The sequence below is a fragment of the Bos javanicus genome, chromosome 4, assembly GCF_032452875.1.
Source record: "Bos javanicus breed banteng chromosome 4, ARS-OSU_banteng_1.0, whole genome shotgun sequence".
Classification (NCBI taxonomy): domain Eukaryota; kingdom Metazoa; phylum Chordata; class Mammalia; order Artiodactyla; family Bovidae; genus Bos; species Bos javanicus.
Window position 1 is genome coordinate 6,215,488 of NC_083871.1, and position 27,299 is coordinate 6,242,786.

A 27,299-nucleotide genomic window follows, 5' to 3' on the forward strand; every position below is an offset into this window, starting at 1 on the left:
CCCAAGGCCCTGGAGCGCAGCATCCCTCAGCACAGCTGGACTGGCCACACACTGTCAATGAACTTCAAGTGCACCCCAACTGCCAACTCTGTGTCCATTTCCCACGCTGTTCCAAGAGAATCACTGCCACCCAAATGCCACGGGGCAGCCCTAGCCACTTCCCTCACATGCCCATGCCACGTGGACACACGCTGTGTGCTGTCCCCGATGGTCACTCCAGCCCTCAGGTCTGGAGGAAACACTTTGCAGAGTCCCTCTGAAACCCACAGCCCCCTCCCAGAACCCAGGGGCCTTGCTGGGACTGTGCCCACCCCATCCCCTTCACCCACCTACCACCATTTCCTAAGGTCAAACGTGACACCTCCTCACCCCTGTGAGACCTTCAGCTCCCTGAGTCTCCCCATCAGCCCCCTACAGCCCAGCTGGGAACCAGCCTTTGTACTTTCTATGGAGGAACCCTGAAGTCCCATGAATGTACTATGCAGTGCCTTATGGTCACTGGGCTGCAGGCTTTAACTGCTCAGCTCTTCAAGGCAGCGGCTGCATCAGCCTGCCAGGGAGAAGGACTTGGTCAATATTGCTCCTTTTGAATGGAATTTCTTCATTTCTTAAGAGTTAGAGAAACTCAAGTCCAAACAAAGCACAAAGTCAACCTAAACGGTATGGTCCCAAATCCTACAGTGACCTCTATGGTGGGGGGTGCCTGCAGGGCAGGGCCCAGGGCAGGGCTCAGGGCAGGGCCCAGGGCAGCCTGACCTCCAGCAGGCTCTGCTTGGAGCCACAAATGCCTTGACAACTTCCAGCCCTATGGTCACTGACCTCCAAGGACAAGCAGGCAAGGACACAGCGGCCCTCACAGGGCAGAACAGGGCAGTGTGTGACCTCTCATCCCCGACCTTCTGGCGGGCCCGCCCTCACTTCAGTGGGGGCTTCACGACCCCTGCATCCTCCAGCCAGGCCTTTCCTTGCATCCCAGTCTCTCTTGCCACTGGGAAGGACCCTGACACTTTTCTGTCTTGCCGCGCTGATCGTGTGCTGCTCCCTGCGTTTGCCTTCTTTTTGAGAATTTTAGGCGTTCTGTGAGGTCACTACCTCGGTGCTTCTCCCTGAAGTCACCAGCCAGGAGGTGACCCCACCACCTGGCCAGCCCATCTCCAGATCCCCAGGGTGTCTCCCAGGGAACTCGCCTGATGCAAATGAAAGTGCCACCCACAGCAGCCACACAGATGCCCTCCACCTCGCAGCCTGCCTCACCCTGCAGCGCTCGCCCTATGTGACGGCGATGGGCAAGGTGATGCACTTCCCCGACAGGGAAGCCACCTGCCAGGGCCAGAAGGCAAGGGGGCAGCAGAGTCCCTGCAGCCGGGTCCCAGCAGAGAGATGCCCCCCAGAGTGACCAACTGTGGGGTCTTGTCAACTGCCACTCAGGACACACACACACACACACACACACACACACTACAAGCATTACACACACACACTCCAGTTTCAGTTTCCCCCAGGAAGATTCCTAAGCCTCTGCCATCTGGCCCCACCTTCTATACCAAAACCCAGGACAGGATGGCACCCCACGCAGCACACAGTCTCCAGCTTAGTTTAATGTACCAACGTGTCCTAATGGTCTGCAAAGACCATGATTTCCAAATGTTTGGCACTGACCTACAAAACCGAGCTCAGGAAAAACTTAACATTCAGTTTTAAACGGGCAGCAACGAAACTGTTACATCATAAGAGCCCCTCTTTTCAAACTTAAAAGATTTTGAGAGTAGGCAAAATGATTTTTCTCTGATACCATGTCTCATGTTTTGGGAAACTGAGGAAAATTAGGATTTTGGTCTCCTCTGGGTTTGGCTCCCAAAGAACTGAGCAGGGTGTCAACTACGAAAAGGACTAAGTAACTGCAACAGAGAGGCGAACATGAATGGAAATGACACACTTTGAGTTGTTCCTCAGAAGAAGACTGGAAACTGAGAAACCCGGACCCTGGACGGAGCTCAGGCCTGGATGGTTTTCTCTGTGAGATTCTCACAGCGCACATCCCATCAGAGCGAGCTTGAGCTCAGCTGCAGCCAGTGCTCAGATGCTGCCAGATAATAATTCTCCTGAGCTCAAGCAGGGTTTCTCGGTTCAGAGGAGATGCATTGCACAGATAAAAACGACTTCCTCTAACTGCTGATTAGATAAGCGGGTGCAGCATCCGTACTCAGACGCCAGTGCCCCAGCTCCAATTAGACTCAAGCCCCACGGTTTTCCATCATGAAAAGATCTCTCCAGCATCTCTCACTCCCAGGCTGCATTAATGCCCTCCACCCATCCTCACCCACTCTTCCCCTCTGGACTGGCTTGGTGTCTTCCCTAGAACTAAAGAGAGATCTGGCAACAGAAGCACCAGGGAAAAACATATGAATCCTCTTACAATTTACACTCCAGTCCTGCAACTCACGAAGGAGTGAAGGAATGCTTATTTTGAGTTAATGGGCCAAAAAAAAAAATTTATGTGTAGACACACTTAGTCATTTTCCTGGATGCCACAGGGAAGAAATTCAGATTTTTTCCTACTTTTTTTTCCCCTTTTCTATTTCTACCAGGGTAAATCAAATCATGGTCAAAGCCTTCCAAGCGAAGGACTCGAGGTATGAGAATTCAGCTTCAAGAATGCTCTAAATCCCATGCTGGAGGATGCGACCTGCAGGAATCAGGGCCTACAATAAACCACCAGGAAATGCTGGCTGTCACCTCCCTCCCTCTTTGGAGATGAGGTCATGAAAGTGAGCAGAGGCGAAGGAAGAACATTCTAGAACATGGAGGGGCTTGTACAAACACACATTAGTACCCCATATTCAGAGGCATCCACCCCTCACGTCTCTCTCAGCATTAGAATGACTAGTACACAGGGTCATCCTGACTGTCTGTCCACAGAGCTGAGCCTTTTGGAAAGTCTTCCTGAACCTCAAGTCTTTGGTCCTCATTCAACCACCCCCTGTGGCTCCTGTCAGTCATCTCTCCTCTTCAGTCCCAGGGCGTTGCTGTGCTTCTGCCCCGGGGTTTTCCCTGTGATTCCATTCTAAATCCTAAACTTGCCAGGCATCTCTCTCAGGGTGTCATTTGGTTTTCTGGCCCCGAACCTCTCTTCTCTACCCGTGGCCTCTCCCTGTCTCCCTGCTCCAGCCAAGTAGGCCTCCCCTCTCCCTGCCCACCATCTACAGTCAAAGGGGGTGAGGGCTCCTACCCCCTACCTTATTCACAACCTGATTCACCTTATTCACAGCCTGATTTTCTGCTGGGATCAGCCAGCTTGCAGCCCGCCTCCACTCCAGGACTGTGTGCTCACTGACAGCATCAGAGAGCTAGAGGACCCCTACCCAATTTTAGGACAAGGCCACTCACACAAGCAAAGTCAAAGTCGCTCAGTCGTGTCTGACTCTTTGCAACCCCATGGACTATACAGTCCATGGAATTCTCCAGGCCAGAATACTGGAGTGGGTAGCCGTTCCCTTCTCCAGCGGATCTTCCCAACCCGGGGATCGAATCCAGGTCTCTGGCATGGCAGGCAGATTCTCCACCAACTGAGCCACAAGGGAAGCCCGCACACAAACAAAAAGAGAACAAAACAGTGATAGGCAAAAATCCATGCTCGAAGGAAGAAAGAAACTATAGATTATTGAATGAAGGAAGAAAAGAAGTTTTTCATTCCTTTACTCACAGCACTTATCTCTCTGCTAGATGCCAGTCTTGGCATCGTTTCTATGTGAGACACTTTTAATTGCCCCTGGCCAACAGCTGGCAGAAGACTCTTGACCCATTTTCCACTTCTCGAAGGCACCTGCCATGGATGAGTGGGTAAACTTGGGGGTTGCCGTAGGAGGTCACTGGGCACATCCTCCTCTTTAGCAGTTTCATACACAACCACTTCAGAGAGGCGAGATTTCTCTCATTATTAAAGAGACCACTTCAGAAGAACAAGCTAGCATCTGATTGAATAGACTGTCCTGATGACTAAATACTGAATCCCTCAGGGCGAGGAAGTTCTCTCCTGTGTCTACCTTAAATCCTTCATGTTCCAGAAGAAAAAGGAGCCAAAGGAGGGTGACTCCCTTGTCCTGACAAGTTATTGCCTCGACACCTCTTTCCCATATCATTTTTTTTTTTTAATTCAGGAGCTCACCTTGGCACACAGTCCTAGAGCAGCTCCGTCAACACGGAGGGAAGTCTTGCAGTACAAAACCATTACTCTTCTTATTTCTGAGAACGACCCTCCACCAGTGAGTGAGACTCTTCTCCCCATCTTAAGGGGATGGTTTCTACTCTTTCCCAACAACTTGTTCATTGCTCTCGTCTGTTCTCCTGGTTGAGGTCACACTTGTCTAGGACTGGGAGTGGGGGCTCTGAGTTTTTCAAAAGCATCTTTTTTTTTCCCCTAAAACAGACACCCGGTGGTCTATTATCACCAAAGACTTTCACATATGTTACCATCTTTTACCCTCTCGCCATTTCTCCCTGATGTTCCCACTGGAGGAGCCAGCACCCCCAACTTGATCTTGGGTCTAGGAGTGGCCGGCACCTCAGTCTCTCTTGGTCTTGCCCTCTCCTAACGGATTCCTCCCCGTCTTCTTGACTCTGTTTTCAGCTTGCCTATTCTCTGGATCACTTTTTTTTTTTTTTTAATTAATAAATTCCTCTTCTATTCTTGGTTCTGCAAATCTTATACACTCTCTTTCCTTCTCTCCAGGGAAGCTACAACAGACTCCTTTAAAAACCTTTAAGAGACCTTTTTCTTGTGTCTTTGCTGTTGTCTTCAGCAAAGCGTGTGTGCGTGTTTTCAGTTAACCCTGGAGACTATCCTGTGAGCCGAGCTAAGTTCCAAGGCTCTGGCAAGTTTGAAATGAGGGAGGTAAGAACCTAGCGGGGAGGGGCCCGACTCCACCCTTCCTTGCCCAGGTGCCGGCCTCCGCCCTGCCCTGCCCTCAACAGCCCAGGCGCCTCCCCCGAGGCCCTTCTCTCCCCGCTACGCTGCTCCCACTGCTGCGCAGGGAGGAGCTCTGGCAGGGAGGGGCCCGCTTAGGGAGGGGCCCTGCTTCCTGTTGTGGGTCCCAGGCCCTGGGTTCTTTGCCTTCTTCCCAGTGTGCTGATGAAATACGCCTTCAAGTGCATTTCCTTTCAGCTACTAATCCCTTCATCTTTTAAAGTCCTAATGTTATCAAGGGTTTCCCTGGTGGCTCAGTTGGTAAACAATCTGCCTGCAATGCAGGAGACCTGGGTTCAAACCCTGGGTCAGGAAGATCCCCTGGAGAAGGAAATGGCAACCCACTCCAGTATTCCTGCCTGGAGAATCCCCTGTACAGAGGAGCCTGGCGGGCTACAGTCCATGGGATCACAAGACTCGGACACGCCTGAACGACTAAACCACCATCACCGCAATGCTATCAACAGAACGTACTTCATGCTCTCAGTGCTGCCCAGGCAGCCTTCACTGCGCACCTGAGCTGGCTGACTCCCTTCAACAGCCAGAAAGCAGAGTGCCTAAAGCTCAGCGCCCAGTGTGAAGGGGAGCCCATTTCCTTGGTGCTTTTCTGTGCTCCCTGGTCTCAGGGCTTCCCTCCCTGGCTCACCTGTCTCCACAAACCTCCCCCCTCCCCCTCCCGCTCCCCTGCCCCCCATCTGTGCTTCTGTCCTTCCTGCTTTCCCGGGAGTGACCCATCACTCCTCTGTCTCCTCCCCCACTGACAACCTCTTTCCCTGCCTGTCCCCGTGGCAGTTGCCATTCACAAGCCAAGGAAAGATGGCTCTCAGATGTCTGAAGTTTTACAACTCTAAAATTCAGTGTTTAGAAATCGGATGCGGAAAGGAGTGAGCGTCGTGTCCCATGGCGGTGGGGAAGCAGAGAAGAGCCCGCAGATCTCAGGCCGCCCCGACCCCGCCCCTCACCTTACCCCGGCTCCACCAGCCACACCTGCAGGGACTCCTTTAGGACCCAGACCGCGTCTCAGCCAGAGAATGCAGCCTGGGAGCCAGGGGCTCGGTGACCTCCTACCAGCGCAGAGCTCCCACAACCTGAAGTTTACGGAGGAGGTATATTTAGGCTGTGAGGGCATTTATAACAAAAGCTTGCTTGACTGCACCAGGAGGACTGTTCTTCACTCTCCAGGAACCAGCCCGACTTTCAGTTCTCTACTGGACGCCCCAGGTGACCTTGGCTGTCAGCTGCGGGGATTTCGGGGAGTGGGGGGAGTCTCCCCAGTTTCTCCATAGTGACCCCAGAGTCCTAACCCTGGTGTCTGCGCTCTCCGCTCATTTAAACGGTTAACCTGTACCTATCCACATAATTTCTTCTGCCTTTCAGTCCCTGAGGTTTTCTAAGTCTTTATCATGTATACACACCCTCATTGTCCTAATGTTTTTATTTAAATTTGATCTTTTAATTTCTGTAAACGTGTCTTGAAAGGAAACTGCAGCAGTACAAGTGAATGACAAACCAGTATCTCTTGCAATAAACAGAAGACAATCTTAAACACAAATACATCAATTATAACAATGCATGCTCTTCTGCGTCCTAGCTTTGGGAAACCCCAGAGGATGTGTGTAGAAAGAGGGCACACTCTTCATCTACTTGCCCACATACAGTAGCCACTATCTAACAGGGAAAAGGAATTCAGAAATGCCCTTGTTTTCTTGGTTCATCTACGTCAGAAGATTTTAGCCACTATCCCTGTTTGTTCAGCGAAATATATAGCTAAGTTTAAAAAAAATACCCAGAGTCTATCTGGTTTCCAAGGCACGTGAAAACATACAAAATACATTTCTCTGTCATCACATCAGGATGTCCTACAGGAAAATAACTTGTGAGTTTCAGAACTTCAGACAAGTGCCCTCCTCGGCTGTGGGTCTTACAAGCTGATGCTGTGAGATGTCTCCTGCCTGTCCGGTCTCATGGCGACCTATGCACCGCTCAGGACACTCTTTGCTGCAGATATGGGGCTCTCAACTCCACACTTGGTTCTTTATAAAATGCAAAAGAAAATAGGTATTTCAAGGAACTGCTGACTCATTAGCTGATGAGAACCGGGTATACTGCAATAAACACCAGTCTTTAGTCAGAAATGGTGTCTGCTTCTGACTCTGCTCTGTGACCCTGGCTAATTCCCTGAACTTCTCTGGGTCTCCGTTTTCCTAGAGAGGGTGGATTCAGACTTCTCACCATGGACTCCATAGCCTAGGCAGGCTCACCAGGGGAGAGACTGCAAATACCTCCACACCCATTGTTCTGTGGGAAAGGTTTGTGAATGTCTGAGAGGGATAACACAGAAGGGCCAGGTTCGGCTCCTTCTACATCAAAGCTATGAAAATAAATAGCCCTACTGCCATAACACATGAAGTGGATAAATTTCCCATCTGTGAGTACAATCCGTAAACTGCACATTGCTGCAGTGCTCTGAGGATGGGGGACCAGTGATGTGCCCGCCTTCGGGGATGCTCTTCAGCTTGGTCACACTGCACCCCACGTGGGGCTGAGAGCCCCACCACGGGGCCCCGCCCCGCACTGCGTGTTCCCTTCACATGGGGGCTGAGGGGAAACCGCAGGTGACGGGACTCACACACGCTCATCGTGGTCTTTGGAGGGACGCAGAGAAACAGGGGTGCTGGCCTCAAGCCCGTGACGGCCCGTGAGTGAGAGGCGGGCGGCCCACTTACCCAGTCCCCGCTCACTCTTGGAGCTCTGCTGGCCTCCAGACGTGGTAGAGAGGTCTTCAGGGACAGGCATAGGTTCATCGCTGTCATCTGGGGTGTCACTCACTGGCGGGCTCTCCTTCCCTGAGGACATAAGCAAGAGCTGGAGTTTCTGGGGACGTGGTCACCCCTGAGGGTGGTGGTCACTGCAACCCGCCAGCAACATGGCTTGGCTTCAAGTTATGGACTGAGTTCATGCTTCTCTGGGGATTGGAACCTGCTATCCTGCTTATAATAGGATATCATTGCCACACCAAAACATGAGACAACGGAGATGTGAAAAATGCATATGGAGTAGGTTATCATTTCCTTCTCCAGGGGATCTTCCCGACCCAGGGATCGAACCCGGGTCTCCCGCATTGGAGGCAGACGCTTTAACCTCTGAGCCACCAGGGAAGCCCTCAATCACCTAGAGATCACCACTATTAAAATTGTGATGTGTGTGCATGTGTATACACACACAGACACTTATATACTATGGATAATATGTGGTGACATATCTTCTTGATCAAAATAAACTAGTTTTTAGACATTCTTATGGCCTTGCTTGGAGAAGGAAATGGCAACCCACTCCAGTGTTCTTGCCTGGAGAATCCCAGGGACGGGGGAACCTGGTGGGCTGCCGTCTATGGGGTCGCACAGAGTCAGACATGACTGAAGCGACTTAGCAGCATAGCCTTGCTTCCATGACTCTTATCTGTGATGTCTGTATAACACTTCATTGCATTGGCACAGTAGGATTTATTTAAATCCTTTTTCTGCTTTTGAACCTAGATTGTATTCAATCTTTTTTTTTTTTTTTTTTTCAGTGAAACAACACAGTGGTAAACCTCCTAATAGCCAGCCTTTGCCCATGTTCTTAAGAATCACCACAGTATAAACCCTGGGGAATTTTATGGCCCGGTCAAAAGGCATGAATGTTTTTAAGACTCTTCATGTGTCAGGCCAAATTTTGCCTGTATGTTTGTTCCACCTTACCCTCCGACAAGCCTGTTCATCACACCTCTGTATTAAGGTCACCAGACTGGGCATCCTGCTCACAGCGACACATTCTGGGTCTGTTCACTTTCCAGAGCCAGAGAATATTTAGCCAACTGCCCAATTTGATTAACTCAGTGGGGTCGGGAAACTTGAAAGAAGGATGGACAAGGAATTCACACAATTCTCACCCCATGTGCACGGTGAGTCTTCTACTAGGAATTCTTATCTTCAAAATATGAAAATGAAATAGAACCCACGCAACTCCAGAAGTTGCTTCACAAAGTAGGATTTAACAGTGAGATAGGGTTTTACGGGATGCCTGTATCTAGTAAGTTTCACCAGAAACTCCAGAAATGGGAAACTCACTCCCACTCCCAGAAATTCAACACTGGGAAGCCAAGACAGGGAGAAAATGCTCCTCTTCTTTGAAATTGAAACCCCTGTATCTTCTAACATAGATGTAACCTAAAATTGAGTTAGGAGACAATAAACCCAGGCAGGGAAAGAGCTAGTGAGGCCCCTAGCAGCTGCAGAATAGCCCATGAGCGCTGCCGTGGAAGACACACAGGGATAAGGAGCATCAAAGAAGGTTAGTGGGAAAGGGACAGGCTGGGGTTGTGTGCTGCTGGCTGGGCTGGCAAACTGGCTTCGCAGACAGAGGATATTCCCACCCAGAAGCCCAGGCCTGCAGGAAAGTGTACTGATGATGAAGAAAGCGTGTCTGGGAGACAGGGCGAGGCAGAGTGGGAAACTGTATTGCGTCTTTGAATAAACCACCTGAAAGACCAACACAACGCTTCAGGGGACAGGCAGGTGCAGTGGGAGTATTCCCAACACAGGAGATGACCCTTTGGGGAATAATTTAAAACAGAAACTGCCAGGCACCACGGTTTTGGGGAAGAGTATAGCATTCTCTGGCAAAGAGACATCACAGTTTAATATCCCAGCTTAGCTGTAATTACCTCAACTGGCATATTTTCAGAAAGAGCATTATTGGATATATTTGGATAGCCAATACAAGATGGAGAGTTAGGGGGCAGCGTGGTAAGAATTTCCCAGGGAAAAACCAAAAGCCAGAGGGAAACTGATGGCAGTTCTTGTGTTACCTAAATGTGCATGACATCACTAATAATCTCATTGCCCTAAGTAGACGACTTTAAAAGGAGCAACAGCTGAAGGGAGACTCAGTGTTACTTTCACCTACTTCATAAATGGAAAGAGCTCTGAATGGGAGCCTGCAGGAGGCCTATGAACCACCTGATGACTCTTTTTTCTCCTGATTTCCTAAAGTAATCATCTTCAAATCTTGAGGACTTTGGGGAGTTTGTCAGAGGACTCTTTTTTTGTTTTCTTTTTAGGTAAGAATAATCTTTTTAAAATTATTGATATATTGTTACTTCAATTGCTCAGTTGTGTCCGACTCTTTGTGACACCATGGACTGCAGCACACCAGGCCTCCTTGTCCATCACCAACTCCCAGAGTTCACTCAAACTCATGTCCATTGAGTCGGTGATGCCATCCAACCATCTCATCCTCTGTCGTCCCCTTCTCCTCCTGCCTTCAATCTTTCCCAGCATCAGGGCCTTTTCCAATGAGTGGTTCTTAACATCATATGGCCAAAGTATTAGAACTTCAGCACCAGTCCTTCCAGTGAATATTCATGGTTGATTTCCTTTAGGATGGACTGGTTGGATCTCCTTGCAGTCCAAGGGACTCTCAAGAGTCTTCTCCAACACCACAGTTCAAAAGCATCAATTCTTTGGTGCTCAGCTTTCTTTATACTCCAACTCTCACATCCATACATGACTACTGGAAAAACCATAGCTTTGACTAGATGGACCTTTGTTGGTAAAGTAATATCTCTGCTTTTTAATATTGACATATTAAATTATATTGACATTTTAATGTTAAATTATTTAATATATAATTAAAATATTTGTATTGACATTTAATATTAATATTCAATAATATTGACATTTAATATTGAGATATAGTTGATTTATAGTATTGTATTAGTTTCAGATGTACAGCACAGTGATTCACTTACACACACACACACATATACATTCTTTTACAGATTCCTTTCCATTATAGGTTATTGCAAGGAATTGAGTATAGTTCTCCATGCTGTACAGTAGGGTCCTGCTGTTTATACATTTTATATACAGTAGCATGTATCTGTTAATCACAAACTCCTAATTTATCCCCCCTTTTGGTAACTATGGTTTTCCCAGGTGGTTCAGTGGTAAAGAATCTACCTGCCAATGCAGGAGATACAGGTTTGATCCCTGGGTCAGGAAGATCCTCTGGAGTAGGAAATGGCAACCCACTCCAGTATTCTTGCCTGGGAAATCTCAGGGACAGAGGAGCCTGGCAGGCTACAGTCCATGGGGTTGCAAAGAGTCGGACACAACTTAGTGACCAAACAACAACACTTGGTAACCATAAGTCTGTGGGTCTGATTCTGTTTTGTAAATAAGTTCATTTGTATCATTTTTTTTAGATTATACATATAAGTTATATCATATGATACCTATCTTCTCTGTCTGACTTCACTTTGGATGAAAATCTCTAGTTCTTACACAGAACTTTAATACACAAAATCTGTCTCCTAGGTAAAGTGGGAACACTGCAGGCTAAGGAGGCTGAAACACCACAGACTCAGACCACTTGCTTCTGTGAAGACCCCCGGGGAGCTCCCACAGAACTGACTCTGGGGACCCCAGCTTAACAAAGTGATGGGATCCTGAAACATGCACAGTGAGGGGTGTGCATGTACCCCTTTCTGATTAACCAGCTGCCATGGTGACAGGTGGAAGCAGAAGGTTGAGAAACTAGACTGCATTCCTGTATTGTTTTTTATTTTTATTTTTTTAATTCTGGGTTTCCTGAGGATAACTTTGGAGAACTCTGGGATCGATCTAGACAGTCAGGTATGCAGGACCCATGGGAGGGTCAGAAAGAATTGGGACTTGTCCAGTGAAGGGCTGTCATCCCTCTGCTCAGTTCATGTGAAAATGTATCCAAGTCACTTTTCTTCAAATTTATCTGCTCCGTCTATTGGGAACAAGACCAACTAGAACTTGCTGAGATGCTAGACGTGCTTCTGTCTGTCTGGTCCCCTGTGCTGAGCTACATGCCAGCATCTCAGCACTTTTCACTGCTTCATACACGATGCAGAAAAAGGAATAATGGAAACAGTAGGGACCATGATTGTAAATACCCCGGGGCCAGGTCGATCCGTAGGAGCTCCCTGTGAAGATATGAGAGAATAAAGCATAGCCCTGGCGTGTGCAGTGGATCAGGTAAAAAGTCAGGACTGTAAGAGAGCGAGTGGAATGGCCACCCACATGCCTGCTGGAACGCAGCCTTGCCTTGCCGCCACTGAGACAGTTCGTAAGAGCACATCTGATTTGCCTAAAAGCCCCCATGTTTGAGCAGTGGCTGCTGAGCCATCAATCACTGGCTTGAGCCTCTGTACTCAGCAACCCTGGGATCCTCTCCCTGCTGGAAATGTCCACGGAGAACTTCCATCACTTTGTCAAAATCCTCAGGAGGAGCAAACATATCTTTGTGTGTTGATTTTAGGACTATTTAGAGTCTGGCATCACCAATTCAAAGGACATGAGTTTGAGCAAACTCCGGGAGATAGTGAAGAACAGGGGAGCCTGGTGTGCTGCAGTCCATGGGGTCACAAAGAGTCGGACATGACTTAGTGACTGAACAGCAACAAGACCTATTTAGACCTACCTAGTTCACCATTTAAAATACAAAACCATGAAAAGATGATAAACGATAAGAAAATAAAGGTATTAAACCAAGTCAGTGCACAGGAGATACTAACACGCCGGGACTGGAAATCTGTTGACCCAGGGTACAGCTCTGGTTTGACCAACGAGAAGACAGATTCCACAGCAAGTCACCTTTACACTCTTTCCTCAGGAGTAAAATGAGGTTAAAGAACATGATTTTGGCTTAGCTTAAAAGGTTGTTGTGAGAATAAAATAACAATGTGTGTGGAATCTAATATGCTAAATAAGCTCACGGTGTTATTTTGTAAACTGAAACATCTTCTAGAAACAGGTGTGCACAGCCCCAAGTGCCCATATGGTCAAGGGCATGGACAGTGCCCCACAGACATAAAGAACTGCAGACAGCGAGCAAGCAAGGATTCAAATGGAAGGATTTAGGAGGTGTGATGTCATTTGACTTAGAAAAATGAAAGAAACTTCTCACCAATTTCTGTTTAATCTACTTACTGCCTATGTTTCAAATAAAGCTTTACCTATGAAAAGTGTTTTGGGCAACTTAGATGAGAAAGTTGTTTAATTAGCTTATCAACAGGAAGTAAATAATTCCTCTAGTAAATTATAATTCAACCAACAAAGTTCTGTGGTTCCTCATGTCTCCAGTGCATGAGTTTGTACTGTGTACAATTCCACAGAAAAACACAATTTCTGGGTGAGGGGGGTAAATAAAACTCAGAATATAGACTGTCCACTCTCCAGAACAGTGGGGAAGCTCCTACCCTACACCAGGTCTGGCTTTCATGGGACTTCTGATTGGTTATTGAAACTCTCTGAGTCTCAGCTCCCTGAGAATTGAAGATGCTGCCTGTATCTTCCTCACTGGGGTCTTATAAAGTTGAAATGAGAAAAAATGCTTACGGTGGTGTTTGGTAAATTTGAAGCATTCAATCAGTGTGATTTCCCATGATGGACATTTGCACTGACACATCGATATGGATGAGCCTCGTTTCCCAGGCAGAGGAAGGATGTCTACAGAGCATATTTGTGGTTTCTCTGTTTCAACAAACATTATAGACGATCAGGGAGAAAACATTCAATAGGGCCCCAGGAGCCTGAACATCGCATAAGCTCAACTGGCTCCAGTCCCCCATTTTGCAGAGGACACACAGTGGTCCAGGAGGCAAGGAGAACTGTCTCAGGTCCCAGGGATGGAGGCGGAGATGAGATGCTGATACAGGCCTCACAACTCCCGCTCTCCCACAAGCTGACTCTTCCCGTAGAGACCAAAACAAACAACAATTCACAGTACATAACCAATAATTTAGAATGAGTGCCGAAGAAGAGAGAAAGAACAAACAAACAAAAACTCAGCAAAAGAATGAAGGAGAGGGGCACTAAAGGACAGGACGGCCTGCTTTAGACAGACTCTCCTCCAGGCCCATTCAACAGCATTCCCAACTAGAGGAGATCTAAGAGGGCACATATTTATAGAGCGGTTTTTATCTATAGGACACTGTAAACCAGGGCTCAGTCCACATTCAGGATAAATCCCAGGGAAGAAAGAACCAGGTAGTTTGAAGACAGAAAGTTAGATATTAAGTATTTGTCTGTTTTTTCAAGCGAGTATTTCACACAGATTAGGTGCACTCCTATGAAATCGCTGATATCGGAACTTTTTTTCATCTATGATAATGGCAATTTAATAGGATTTGACTCAAATCTGTTTTTCTTTTTTGGGAACAGGACATAACAAGGAATAGTTTCATGGGAAAAGGGGATGATTCAGAACACATTCCTCATATTTTACATCAAGAACATCAACTTCTGTTTTGCTAAATGCACATCCTTATAATACATCTAACTGCCAACTTCCCTCCATTTTAGAAATGGAAAATGAAAACTGATATGACTAGGTGTTTATTACAAAAACAGCAAAACACAGAAAAAGTATTCTTGAAATCTTTAGAGAAAATGGCACAACTCTTTAAATGCCCTAATCTCTGTTTGGAACACTCCAGGTTTAACATAAACCAAAGGAATAACCGTGTAAAGGACTGGAAGCACAACTAAATTTTAGAACAAATCTTGAATCTTTTTCAGACCAACTTTCACCCTCATCTCCACTCCCTGACACCTTTGTCTTCAAAGAGCTACTGTTCAAACTGAGTGTTCCACATAATGTTAAGGGCAAAAAGAATGGAAGAAAACGAGGCTCTTGTTACGTTTGTTACCAGCATAGAGGATCAGAGTACTGACCGGCTGTTCCTCCTACAAAACTTTTTGGAGATGCCAGCCTGGCATCGGGTTTTCGGCTTTGTCTTTGGGACAGTAGAGTCTGCCTGGATCCTCAGTGTATCACGTAAGATGTCACTCTAGAAGCCACCTAAGAGGAATGCAGCCAGGGGATGCAGAGGACCAGAGACAACGAAGGGGTCTCTGTGCACCTTCTGGGACGTTTACCATCCAGCGTTTCTGACCCTCTTATCACCTCCAGCCATGGTCTACAATCTGGGGATGGGACCCTGCTTCCTCTGGCAGGATCCACTTCTCCTTCAGCTCAGGCTTCATCTACCAGCTGCTACCACATCCTGGCCAAGCCAAAGGACAGGCTTCAAAGGGCCAAAGTTTTGTTTTTTAATAGTTTCATTGTTGTCATTGTACTCAGATTTCAGAACAAAAGTATGTGCTTAAGGGAAATGAATTCAAATAATCCTGAAAGGGAGAAGATGAAAAACCAAATTCCCCACCCTCTCCCCTAACCCATCCCTTCCTTCCACCCTCAATCTTCTAAGAGGAAGCACACATTTAAAATAATCACTCCAGAATTTTCCTAAAGGGATATACAGGCATGTGGAAAGTGTGTCTGTGTGCGCATGCGCGTGTGATGTGTTTTCATTTTAAAGGATGGATTCACACTTTGCAAACCATCCTGAGACACATTCTTCTCACCTTTGTATACATCTTTGATGTCTTTCCACATACCTCTGTTCCTATGGTCCTTCCTGCTCAGCGCTGTGTGAGCAAGGGCATGGCGGGAACCAAGTTCTCCAGTGTCAGCACCAGGCTGCAGGGAGCATCCCTGGAGACTGCCCATGCCCATGGGAGAGCGTGTCTCCACAGCTGACTCCCCCAACACAGCTTCACTTCCTACAGATATGGCCAAGCATGCTGACTGATGTACATGTCCACCAACGGTCCATCAAGTGCCTACATGCCACAGCCAAAAAGCCAAGCGTTGGCCTTTACCTCACAGCCTGGAGAGTTCAATGCAGACTCTCTAAATGACAGGCGTGGCTGGGACAGTGCCATGGTCTGCAGCAGGCCACCTTCAGGTTGAGGGAACTCGAATCCCCGGTCCTGCATGTCTCCTAAGAGCAAGCAGGCAGGGCTGCAGCCACAGTCTCAGCCCTGGGCTCCATCACCAGAATGGACAGAGTCCCAGGGCCAGAATTGAGTCATAACTTGGAAATCGGTGGCGGCATGCCGGCCACTCCCAGAGAATCACATGGGCCATTCTAGTACAGAGGCTACCCAGGATTGCCCACTGTCCTGAGACTGGAAAATATAAAATACTGTGAGCCCGACTGCTGCTGACACGTCCAAGTTCAGGGCTAGCCAGCACGGGTTTCCTAGGACTGTGATATGGCACTGGGCAGGCTTGGCTAGACTGGCTGGAGGTCCACCCTCCCCGGCCTCACCCGGTGGGACAATGTGATCTGGCTGTGGGCCTCATCTCCCATCTCCACAGACCCAGGGCTGTGGACCATCCCCAGCCCTGGGTCTCCTGGGATGGTAAGAGCTGTGTCCAGTATGGCTTGAAATAAACATATGATGATGGGAAGTGGTGTCTCCACACTTAACAAGCATTCGGGATTATTCCCCAAACTTTGTTTTCCAATCTGCTTTTTCCTTTTGTCCCTTCCCCCTCCCCCCTCCCTCCCTCTTTCTATCTCTTTTTAAACACGTTTGTTGGCCTGTGTTTGGGATCTAGGGGAGGTCAATCTGTCCTTTTTCCTCCCCAAGAATATCAACATAGACTGTATCCTTTCCAAGTCGTTTTGGGTGTAACAGGAAAACTCGTTTTCTCTTGGAGAATTTTCTATGCAGGCTGTCACACCTGGATAATCTCTCAGCACTGAAGTGAGACACTGACTCCAAGTCCATCTTGGCCTCTTTAGCAGGACAGCCTTCTTCCTCGCCCACCATCCCATGAACTCCTTGGCTTTGCTACCCAGCGAAGCCTGGACTCCCCATATAGGTATATCACCAGTTCTCACCTGAAACTTGGGACATGTCTTGACCCTCATCAGCGTCCATGGTCCTTGGATTATCTGAGAAAACAGAGGAAGGGATTTTAGTTGAAAGCAAATTACTCCTAAGATATGAGAGAGAAAGAGAGATTAAGAAGGCCCGAGCTATTTAACAACAAGGCTATCTACCAAGAAGAATGCATTTTCCTCTTCACACACTCTCTGGAGTATCAGACTGGCGCAGACCTTGATCCTTTTAAAAACGGCGTTACAAAGATTTATAAAAATATCATTACAAGCACAGGAGGACCAAATTTGTTATTTATTGTTAATTTCCTACTGCATAATAACCCAAAATGCAAACTGACTGCAACAAAATTAAGCAGAAAATTAAATGGCCCTGGGTCATTGTAGGCACAGAATTCATTCTCTTGGCTGATCCATAGTTATGTTCTTTCTAATTTACTGAGCATGCATCGATGAACCTTGAGTCAGCTTGGTGACACGCGTACAATCAGCAATCAAAAAACGAAGCAATTTGCTGAAGAATGTCTCATTTACCCAGGCAGGGCTGCATAGCTGAGCCGCCGCGGCGCTCCCCCCATCAATAATAAATACACCTCCAGCCTGGCAGATGGGCCACGCTGCCGCTGGCTTTGTCCCCCACTCTTTCAGGCCCCTGCCTCCGACTCCTCCAGACTCTGACGCGGGGAGAAGGAAAGCCCACAGCGGTTGCCACACCAGGCTCGGAGAGCACCCAGACCTTGCTGTGGGCGGACAGACTGCCGGCTCCTCGGAGCGGTGGGCAAAAAGAAAGCTAGCCTTTGGAGCTGCCTGCGGGTGGCGGTGGGGATCACTCTGTTTGTGGCCACCATGAACACCCCGGGGAGAGGCCACGTTGGCAGGCAGGAGGGCGGGGTGGGCTGCGTTTTTCACTCAAGGCCCCAGCCTCCACCTCTCAGGTCTCTCGGCCTGCCCCCCTCCCTGCCAGGTACATCTGGCGGCTCTGAGGATAAGAAAGCTGGGGCCCAGCAGCAGATGAGCGCCACGGAGTCTGCTCGTTTATGCTCTGCTGGACAACCTGCAGGAGCACCTTCCCCGACCAGCCACCAGAGCCTGTGTGTTGACTTGAAATCAGGTTGCTTCTTTCTGGGGGACGCCTCTGTCCCTCCAGTTCAGATGTGTGAGTGTGAGCTTTCAGGCCTGTTTCCAGCAGATGCCTGCTCTGTGATGGACACTCAGACAGCCTGACCCGCCCCGGGTCTGAGCAGACGAGGCGTGTGTGTGTGTGTGCGTGTGTGTATTTTGTGTGTGTGTGTGTGTATGTATAACAGCTCTCACGGTGCTTTTGGCACACATACTCTGAGTTTCAGTCATGCTGGTATGGGTCACAAAGAAGACATGGATGACCAGCTCTGGTTCTGGATGCAGATGGGTTTGCATCTCTTTCTGAAAGCCATGGCACGACTCTGGGTGGTGACATGAATTTCCAGGGTCAGTGTGGGCCTTAGGGGTACAGTTCATGACCACAGAGGGGCAAAAGGCTCCATGGCCCACATGTGTTTCAGCCCCAAGACTGAGGGTTCACCAACAAGCAAGGCAGACAAACCAGCTCGAGAAGCAAACATGAGACCAGTCTGCGTGTACGCGTGCAGTCACTTCAGTCACGTCCCACTCTTTGTGACTTCATGGACTGTAGCCCGCCAGGCTCCTCTGTGCATGGGATTCTCCAGTCAAGAATACTAGAGTGGGTTGCCATTTCCTTCTCCAGGGGATCTTCCCGACCCAGGGATTGAACCCAGGTCTCCCATATTACAGGCAGGCTCTTTACCAGTCTAGCACTTAGCGTCGCCAAAAAGCAACGGGTCCAAAGTCTCACATCCTTCTACAGGAAAAAACGTAAAACACCTATGATTTTTCTGAAACTGTCCGAACAATTCTATTAATAAAGAAATAAGACTCAACGGAGAAAAACCTTTGTGTTCGCTCTGCAACATTAATATGAGATTCAGTTTTCTGAAGACAAATGTAGTATTTTAAGGTGAAACATCACCAACCAGTTCTAAGGTATCTCCGGATTGATAGGGGAAATGTATATAGTAGACAGAAGGCTTCCCAGGTAGCTCAGAGGTAAAGAATCTGCCTGCCAATGCAGGAGGCGCAGGAGGCACAGGAGGCGCAAGAGACGCGGATTCAACCCCTGGGTTGGGAAGATCCTCTGGAAAGGGAAATGGCAGTCTACTCCAGTATTCTTACCTGGAGAATTCCTTGGACAGAGGCGCCTGGTGGACCCCAGCCCATGGGGTTGCTCAGACATGACTGAACACGCACACACAGCAGACTGTGGACAGAACGCGATCTTGCTGCAACAAATACTACTCTAAATTCCCAGTTTTTATCATGTTGACTTTGAACTTCTTTTTTTCTATGCAAGTGATATGCAAGTGATTATATTTTACAACTTTTTAAATAAAGGCCAGTAAATGCCCATACCTGAGTCGGTAGGACCCGCTGGAGGAGGGCACAGCAACCCACTCCAGTGTTCTTGCCTGGAGAATCCCATGGACAGAGGAGCCTGGAGGGCTACAGTCTACGGGATTGCAAAGACTTGTACCTGATTGAGTGACTAACACACTTTTCCACTACTTAAGACTACTACATTTTTTCTGTGTGTGTTTGTATACACACAGAACTTTTTAGAAAAAGAGGACACTGAATGTACTGCAAACAAACTGTTGTAAAATATTTTCTTCATCTAATACTGTATGTATCTTTTTCATTGACAAATGTGCACTGACATTCTCGTTTTAAAGTTCATGCAGTGTTTGGTGGCAGCGATTGATTTCATCAACACCCGACTGTATTTTCAAGTAATTTCTGATTAAAAGGAAAAAATTTCCTAAAGCCCAGCTAGGTGATGGGTCCCCAGCCCAGTGCTGCCAGAGAAGGTGCCTTCCAGCTGCTGCAAGGATCCTCTAGGTTTCTTGTTGGGCAGGATCTATCCACACCACACTGCCCTGTCCTTTCTGGGGGGAGATGTGAGGACAGGTCACGCAGCAGCGAGAGGATGCGCTGGGCCTGCGGCTGAGGCCCAGACCCGGCTCTGCTGTGCGGGCACCTGTGCCCATGTGTCCCGACAGGGCAGAGCGAGGGCACCTCCCTGAACCCCACCCTGCCTTAGCATCCATCGGCAGTGGACAGTGGGCGCGGTGGAGAGCAGACCCCGAGAGCAGAGTACCCAGGATCTGTGTTGCAGGCCTGTCTCCATTTTCACTGAATGCCTGCATGGAACTCTGTTAGCTCATCAGCCTCACTTAGCCTTTCAAACAGCTCCTCAACCAAGCCTACATGGACCCAGTCAGCCGGCTTGTGGTCCGCACCAGGGCTGGAGCTGTACCTGGGGGTCCCCCATGCTTGGATGAACGCTCAGTTGTCAGCATTATCTTGAAATTCCTAAGAATTAGGGCACAGTCCATGGCAGTCCTGTGATTCCATGGCCTGTCTTTCTGACATCACGAGGTGGGAGGGTGGGGTAGTTTGACAAACTCCCTAAAACTTCCTCAAGATCTAAATTTGCATCTCTTGGGACTAAAAAGTAGTGAGTTTTTTTTTTTTTTTGTAAAGGTGACTTTGCTCTTATACAAAGACCAAGAAATAATTTGACAATGGAGAACTATCTGAAGGAGAGGAAACACCAGCCCCCACCCCAAGACCTAGCCACCAAGGAGGACAGTGAAGTAACCCCACTCCCGGGAAGAGGCACCACCCAGGCGCTGTACTTCTCTTTAGACACATGGAAGCAGTGCCCAGTGTTGAGTGGAAAAGGGATTCAGGCTTGGTCCGATCTCAGTACAAAAGTTGGCCATCAGGAAGAAGCGTTCATCCCCAGAGTAACTTAACCCCACATTTTCACAACGCTGCACCTAAGCCCAAACCAAGCACAGCAGGCCTGTCCAGGGAGACGCCAAGGAGCTCTGCCATCTTCTGCTCTGTAAGGGGAACGCAAGTGGCCCGAGGCTGCAGCTCACATACAAACGAAAGAACGCAGCAGTGTCAGTAAATACCTGTCACCGGGTGCGTCTTACAGACATGAATGCTTTTATTGTGCCTCTGGAGCACGCAGTCCTGAATCTCGCACACGGGGAAACAGATGCAGAGATAAAGGACAGCCAGCGTGACAGGGCGCTCAAGGGCCCCTCCAGGAGGCAGAGCAGGAGTCAGGACCCTCACTCGCCCTGCTCCTGCTGGGACGGGGTCCCCAAGCCAGGAGCCCCGTCTCCCCCGCAGCCACCACCCTCTCTGAAGCTGGCACAGGACGAGTCTGGAGAACAGGGGACGGTGGGGACCACATACAGAGGCCCACTGCACCTCTGCGCCCAGGCGCCCAGGGCCAGTGGAGCTGGAGCCTTCCGGGGGACAGCGAAACCTTCGGGAAGCCCCCTCCTCGACCTCAGCTGCCTTTCCTCCTCCCCACCCACTGGAGCCTGGATGCCTCTGAGGAGAAGCATCCAACAGCCCTGGGCAGTTGCGGCTTCTGGGCATGTCTCCAGGACAACTGGCCCATTCCTACCCGCCGGTGAGCGAGCAGCCTGGACAAAGGCTCAGCGAGGGCCGGGGATCCTGAGGGGGCTGCTGCTCCGGGGAAAGGCTGGGATGGTCCCCAGGCCCTCTTAGCCTCCTCACACCCCATCTCTTCTTTTCTCTCCTCCTAGCACTTGCTCTGAGATGACAGGACTTTCCCATAATTCAAGAAAGCTGAGTCTGGATTAATGAAGTCAGAAGTAAAAGCCAGATGCTTGTCAAGAACCCCAAATTGGTGACCTCCCAAAGCACCCCGATTAAGGGCGGTTAAAGAGTTTAGTACATAGCCCGCCAAACGAGCTGTGATGAACCACAGACGGTCCCTCAAAGTCAGCCCATTTGCTGGTAGCACACAGTTCTTCTCCAAACTTTTCAAAAGACCATTCTTTGGGGTTTAAACAGCATACACTGTTTTTTCTTTTTTGTGTGTTTCTGTCCAGTAATATTTCATAGCATTTCTTGAGTACCTTATATAACGCCAGAAAAAGAAGGTAAAGGAAAGGACGTTGGTGTCAGTCAGCCTTCTTGAAGGAACTACCACGTGCCTGGCATTTAGCTGCTAATCCCCACAGGCGTGGACAGCAGCCACCTCGTTCCCTGTTCCATCTGAGCGCCCAGCAGAACGTCCAGGGCCGATCGAGTTTTCAATCCCCATCTGCTATGTGTGCGTCTTTAATCCTTACATCTAAACTGTGTTCTTCTGATACATGATCCACATTATTGTTTCTATTTTATAGATGAGAAAACCAAGGCTAAGAAAGAAGTGTCCTGCCCAAGGTCTCACATCTCAACAGACAACAGAGCTGAGATGTGAGCCCAGGACCACTCAGGCCGTGGTCCCCAAGCTTCAAAGTACAAATGGACCAGAAATGGGTGTTACCCGTATCGCCACAGAAAATAAGCAAGCTCTTGGTAATACTTTGCAATTAAGGCGAACTCCATGACAAAACTTCTACAATACAGTTAAATTCTGGTTATTTGGTCAAATGGATGCTATTGATTATTTTCCTCCCTGATGAGTGAGGTTGCACTAGAGATACCTTTGGGGTTATTTCCTTATGTTTTAAACAATACTTATTTTGAAGGGGGAAACAGGCCAAACCTAAAATCTATTTAAAATGCGTTAGGTCACAGACCTCTTTAATAACACTCATTCTTCCTGTTGAGAGAAAGTCTTTTCATCTTCAGGCTGGTAAATCTACCCTATTGCTGTGAATTACACCATATCTTAAAACAGGAAATGTTCCAAGAGAAAGCAAAGGTAATATGCAGGATCTTTGTGTCTGATTCCGGAGACCTTAGAGGTTTTCCTAACAACTTGACAAAACAGATTGGGAGAAGCTAACAACTTCAGAGTCCTCTTATTTCATTTCTGAGTCTTTTCATTTTTTTCAAAATTAGCTGCCAATCTACACGTTTTCATGATTATTCCACAGAGATTAGGGCTGGCACAAATAACAATGAAAAACAAGATTTAAACAGGATGGCAGGGAATACAATTTGGCTTTCACACCCTCCCCCCATATTTAACTGAGCCATTCACACACACACACACACACACACACAGAGACACTTTTTTTTTTTTTTTAAACTGAGCCACAGAGAACTCTTCCTCCAGCGGTTTGTTCTACTGTGAACCTGCTTTTTGAGGGCAAATTAGCTCCCATGTGCAATTCTGTCCTCACATTTTTTTTCCCCCCCGAGGGGCAGGAACTGATATGCAAAAGAGGAAGGGTCAGGGGGAACTCTGGAAGCCTTTTCAAAATACAGCTGAAAATCCTGCTGTCTGAAAACATTCTCAGCGAGGAAGGATTGAATACAGAACGAACAGAACCACGAGGCTGTTTGTAAAAGCCATCACGGGGCCACCTGCCTAGAAGTGAGGCCAAGAAAAAAGACGTGAGACGCTCGAAATCGGAAAATAATAGGGCAAATGGAGCTGGGGACAGTCTGTGCTTTCACAGCAGCTCCGGGGCTGGGTTTCGAGCGGCCCAGGAGAGGTCCCCGCACTGCATGCCTATCGTGTGTCCGGGTCCGCTCGTGTGCCCCGCTGTACACTGGCTCTCAAACCGCTAACAGGAACTGCTGTTTATTCAGCAGCCCCGGAGAGGCAGACACTCCGAATTTACATATGCTTTTAGAGGACTTTTCCTGATGCTGGCCCTCATCAGAGGCCATTTCCTAAGTAGCTTCCTCAAATATAAATGGCCTTTTACACTTCATCACTTAAGTAAAAAGTCTAACTTTAGAATCATTTTCTTCTACCCTCTTCCCGATTTTAGAAGCCTTCATGCTTGGCCAGCAACTGTGCAACAAAAGTGATACCTCTGTCTTTAAAAAATAAAAGCAGGAACTGGGCCCAAATAATGATTTACAGGGATATTCTCAGAAGTGCTGGCCTCTTATCATCACGAAGTGAAGAGACAGAGGAGCCCAGGGAGAACTTTTGTGTTCCTATTATTTTCGAAGATTTTTTTCTCGTTTTTTATAAAACAGATAAGCACAAAGTTACTGATAACTAAGTTACTGTAACATAAGTTACAGATAAACACAAATCCAAACTTAGTTTTCACTCAGCAAGGTAAGATGCTGGCATAAAGAGTACATACAGTATCTCCTCTTGCCTTCTTAGTAGTGAAGCTATCTTGACATACCAGTATCACTTTATGTGGACGTGAAAAATTCGAACTTAATACTGTACATGGTAGAAAAAATTCACTTATATACCTATAAAGAAAAGAAAGAAAGAAAGAAAGTGAAGTCGCTCAGTCGTGTCTGACTCTTTGCGACCCCACAGACTGTAGCCTACCAGGCTCCTCCGTCCATGGGGTTTTCCAGGTAAGAGTACTGAAGTGGGTTGCTGTTTCCTTCTCCAGGGGATCTTCCCAACCCAGGGATCAAACCCGGGTCTCTTGCATTGCAGGCAGACGCTTTACTGTCTGAGCCACCAGGGAAGTCCTATAGCACTCCCCCAAATATACCTGTCATACTGAGGTTTCTACAAATGCCTCTGGACTTCTTTTTAAAGTTATATGTTATTTAGACCCAGGGAAATACAATTACTCTAATCCCCAGGAGGGTCTGGTGTTTACAGCCCAGACATACCTACTTATCAACAACAACTGAAAAGCTATTTTTTCTTTTTCTCTTGAGGACACCATCCCAGTGCTGCACAATCTTTTTTTCCTTTTTTTTTTTTTTTTATATTTAGAAAAGTCACTCCTACCAAGCTGGTGGGGAGACTAGAGCCACAAATCTAGAAACAAACAGAGAGAGAAAATGTGTTCTAAAGCAGCCTCACAGGGTGGTGGCTCCAGAGAGGAACGGGTGTGAACATCGATGGTTGACTCTCTGTGGTATGGCCACGTGGTTGCTAAGCTACTGGAAATTCGCCCTGAAGGACTTGTATTCTGAGCTCAGTTCTGTTCACAACATCCCCAAATTATCAGTTGTAATGATTAAGGTTATCAGCAGCAATGAGTTAAAATGAAGCAACTTCTTACAAAGATTCTTTAAAAAATCATCTCTATTCACGTTTCAAAACCATGTTCAGAGCATACAGAATGAAAAATAAAAAATCTGGCTCCTTAAATCGTAGCAACTTCAGCACTCTTTGGGAATTTACTTTGGTTTCCCCAACGTAAAATGGGTTGGCTGAAGTGAGTTCAGCTGTGTCTGAGAAGGGTTAAAGGAATCCAAATGTATCAATGATTTGGGAAGTGATTGCTATGGACACTAAATATGATAATCACTGAAAAGAATAACATTTGCTATTCTGAATAGGCTCTTTAGTTGGACCAAATTAGCAAAAAAAGTTCTAGATTTCCATAGTATTCGACGATGGACAGACAGCTTAGATGTTCTAGAACCCAACATAGGCTCCCAAGGACAAAATGCCCCACACGTAACAAAGTCCATATGTACACATGCTCCCAGTGGGCATCAGGCCCAACCAGGACTGCCTGTCATCCACACAACCTTTAGCCCACGAAGTCCTCATGCAAACCCAGGGGGTGTGCGGGTGTCGTGAGCAGAACCTCACAGAGGCTTACAACTTCCTCGTTTTCGGCCTACAAAAATCAGTACATCTTTATTTAAAATCAGGCAGAAAATGTTCACATCCATCAGGGAACCAAGTACAGGAAAACTCTTAAACACTACAGTCAGATTTTTCTGCAGCCCTTAAATGAGCTTATTTTCAATGTTTTTTTTTTCCCCCCTAGTAAATTATCTGTCTTTTACAAAAACCTCTCTGCTCTATATTAAACTGAAAAGTCTTGAAATTCAGGTTAAACATACACAAACTCCAGACAGAAGTGAGAAAATGCAGGTAGAAACGCATTAGAAATTCCCCAATCATTTTTAAATGGTAATTAATTGCCTTATCTCTTAACAACCTGCAATAATTAGCAGTATGAGTTTTAATTTAATGAAGTAGGATACACAATTTATCAATGTTTTCACTGTGGATCTCTCTGAATATCACTTTAATTTTCTGCCCGACACAAAACTCAGCACAAGGAGGAAGAAAAGGTCACTTTTTCAGGCTCAAAGTGGGGCTCGCACCAGGGGGTCTCTGGCTCTTTCTAGTTTCCATTAAAAGCACTGGAGTTCATCAGAGTGCTTCCAAAGTCAGTTTATAAAAGATCAATCCCTCATTTTCATTTCTCCTAAAGACTCTACATTCAACATTTTCTCCATTCGGACTAAAGAGGTATCTTACATGCTATTTCATTTGCTCCAAGTGCGCCAGTGAAAATCTGATGTAACAATGAAAATTTACCCAAAACCAATGAATCTGTATTCAGCATAGGACTCCTAGCTTTAGAAGAGGGCTCTAAACCAAACCATCTTGTTCAGTTTTAGCCAGCTTCATACTACCCAATAAAGCTTTGGAGTGTCATTTTAGCATGTGAGCTCAATAACGGAGGCCAGAAGTCTATTTCAGTATGTGTAAGGTCGTTTACAAATTCTTGATGCAGTTCATAGTTATTTCTGCAAATACCACACACATGAGAGACAGAGGCAGAAAGGAAGGAGGGAGAGAGGGAAAGGAAGAGACTAAGGAACAACGCTGGGACCCCAGCACACTGCACCCGTCTTCAACACCCCCCAGAAGACCCGCACCAACTGCATGTCCAATGGAGCTAACTTTTGGTGCAAACATGGTAGGAAGAGAGTCAGATTTCCTTCAGCAGTGACTTGATAGCTGAAGAAAAACGAACCACTGCACACTTGAATGAGAAAAGATGAAGAAGGCGCTTTCCCACTAATTAGGACCTATTTTCAGCAATTCGTTAAGCCATGGCCCTGCTCCGTGAGCCATCAGGAGGTGGAGCAGGGGACCCCGAAAGCAGAGAGAGCACATGGAAGGTAATGAGACTTTCCATCACCCAAGACAGTCAGTAGGAAGCCAGCAGGGGCTGGGGGCACAGGCTACCCTGGGGAGGGAGGAGAGTGCACTCTGGAAGTGCCCATCTCTGCAGAACAGCAAAGAAACCAGTGACTCACCCAGAAGCCTGTGCCCCCCAGAGACCCGAGGGGCGGGCCTTACCCCCAGTCCTACCTTGGAGGCCTGGGGCCTTCGGAGCCCCCTGGACTCAGCCACCTGGAAGGGACCCTGCCGCCTCCTTCGCCACTACCCTCCTCTCCTTCCACTGGGGCGGAGAGGAAGGTGGACCCATTTGCCAAATATGCAAAAAAGGAGGGAAGATGGTTTTCTCTCAGGAAAACATAGGCAGGAAGGGAGCCCGTGCTTCCTGTCCCGACCAAAATGGGTTCAGAGATTATTAGGACGTCTGACTTGGCGGGCTTGAGGTAGGTGGGAGAGGGACCTCTTTGAGTCACCAGGCATGATGGGCTCCCCAGAGGCAGAGACAATCAGCCCAGAAGAAGAGAGACACAGAAGGCTGTGACAGGAAGGCAAGGGGCCCCCAGGCCTGGGACTTGGAGTTTTCACCATTTTTCATGGTTCATCCCCAGGCAGGTAATGGGAGGCACCCAAAGCATTCA

General features: G+C 47.7%; 1 protein-coding gene across 17 annotated transcripts in view; it reads right to left on the reverse strand.

Annotated features, from left to right (window-relative positions):
• Window positions 1–27,299, reverse strand: part of IKZF1 (IKAROS family zinc finger 1) — a 97,546-nt gene that overhangs the window by 65,778 nt on the left and 4,469 nt on the right. For 10 of the 17 annotated variants that reach the window (XM_061413352.1, XM_061413351.1, XM_061413350.1 and 7 more), the window contains exons 2-3: window positions 16,734–16,787; window positions 7,690–7,809 (exon numbers count right to left, since the gene is read on the reverse strand). In XM_061413352.1, coding sequence (XP_061269336.1) covers window positions 7,690–7,809; window positions 16,734–16,773 — 160 coding nt within the window. In that variant the 5' untranslated portion in view covers window positions 16,774–16,787. The other 7 variants (XM_061413348.1, XM_061413337.1, XM_061413343.1 and 4 more) reach the window with 2 other exon arrangements.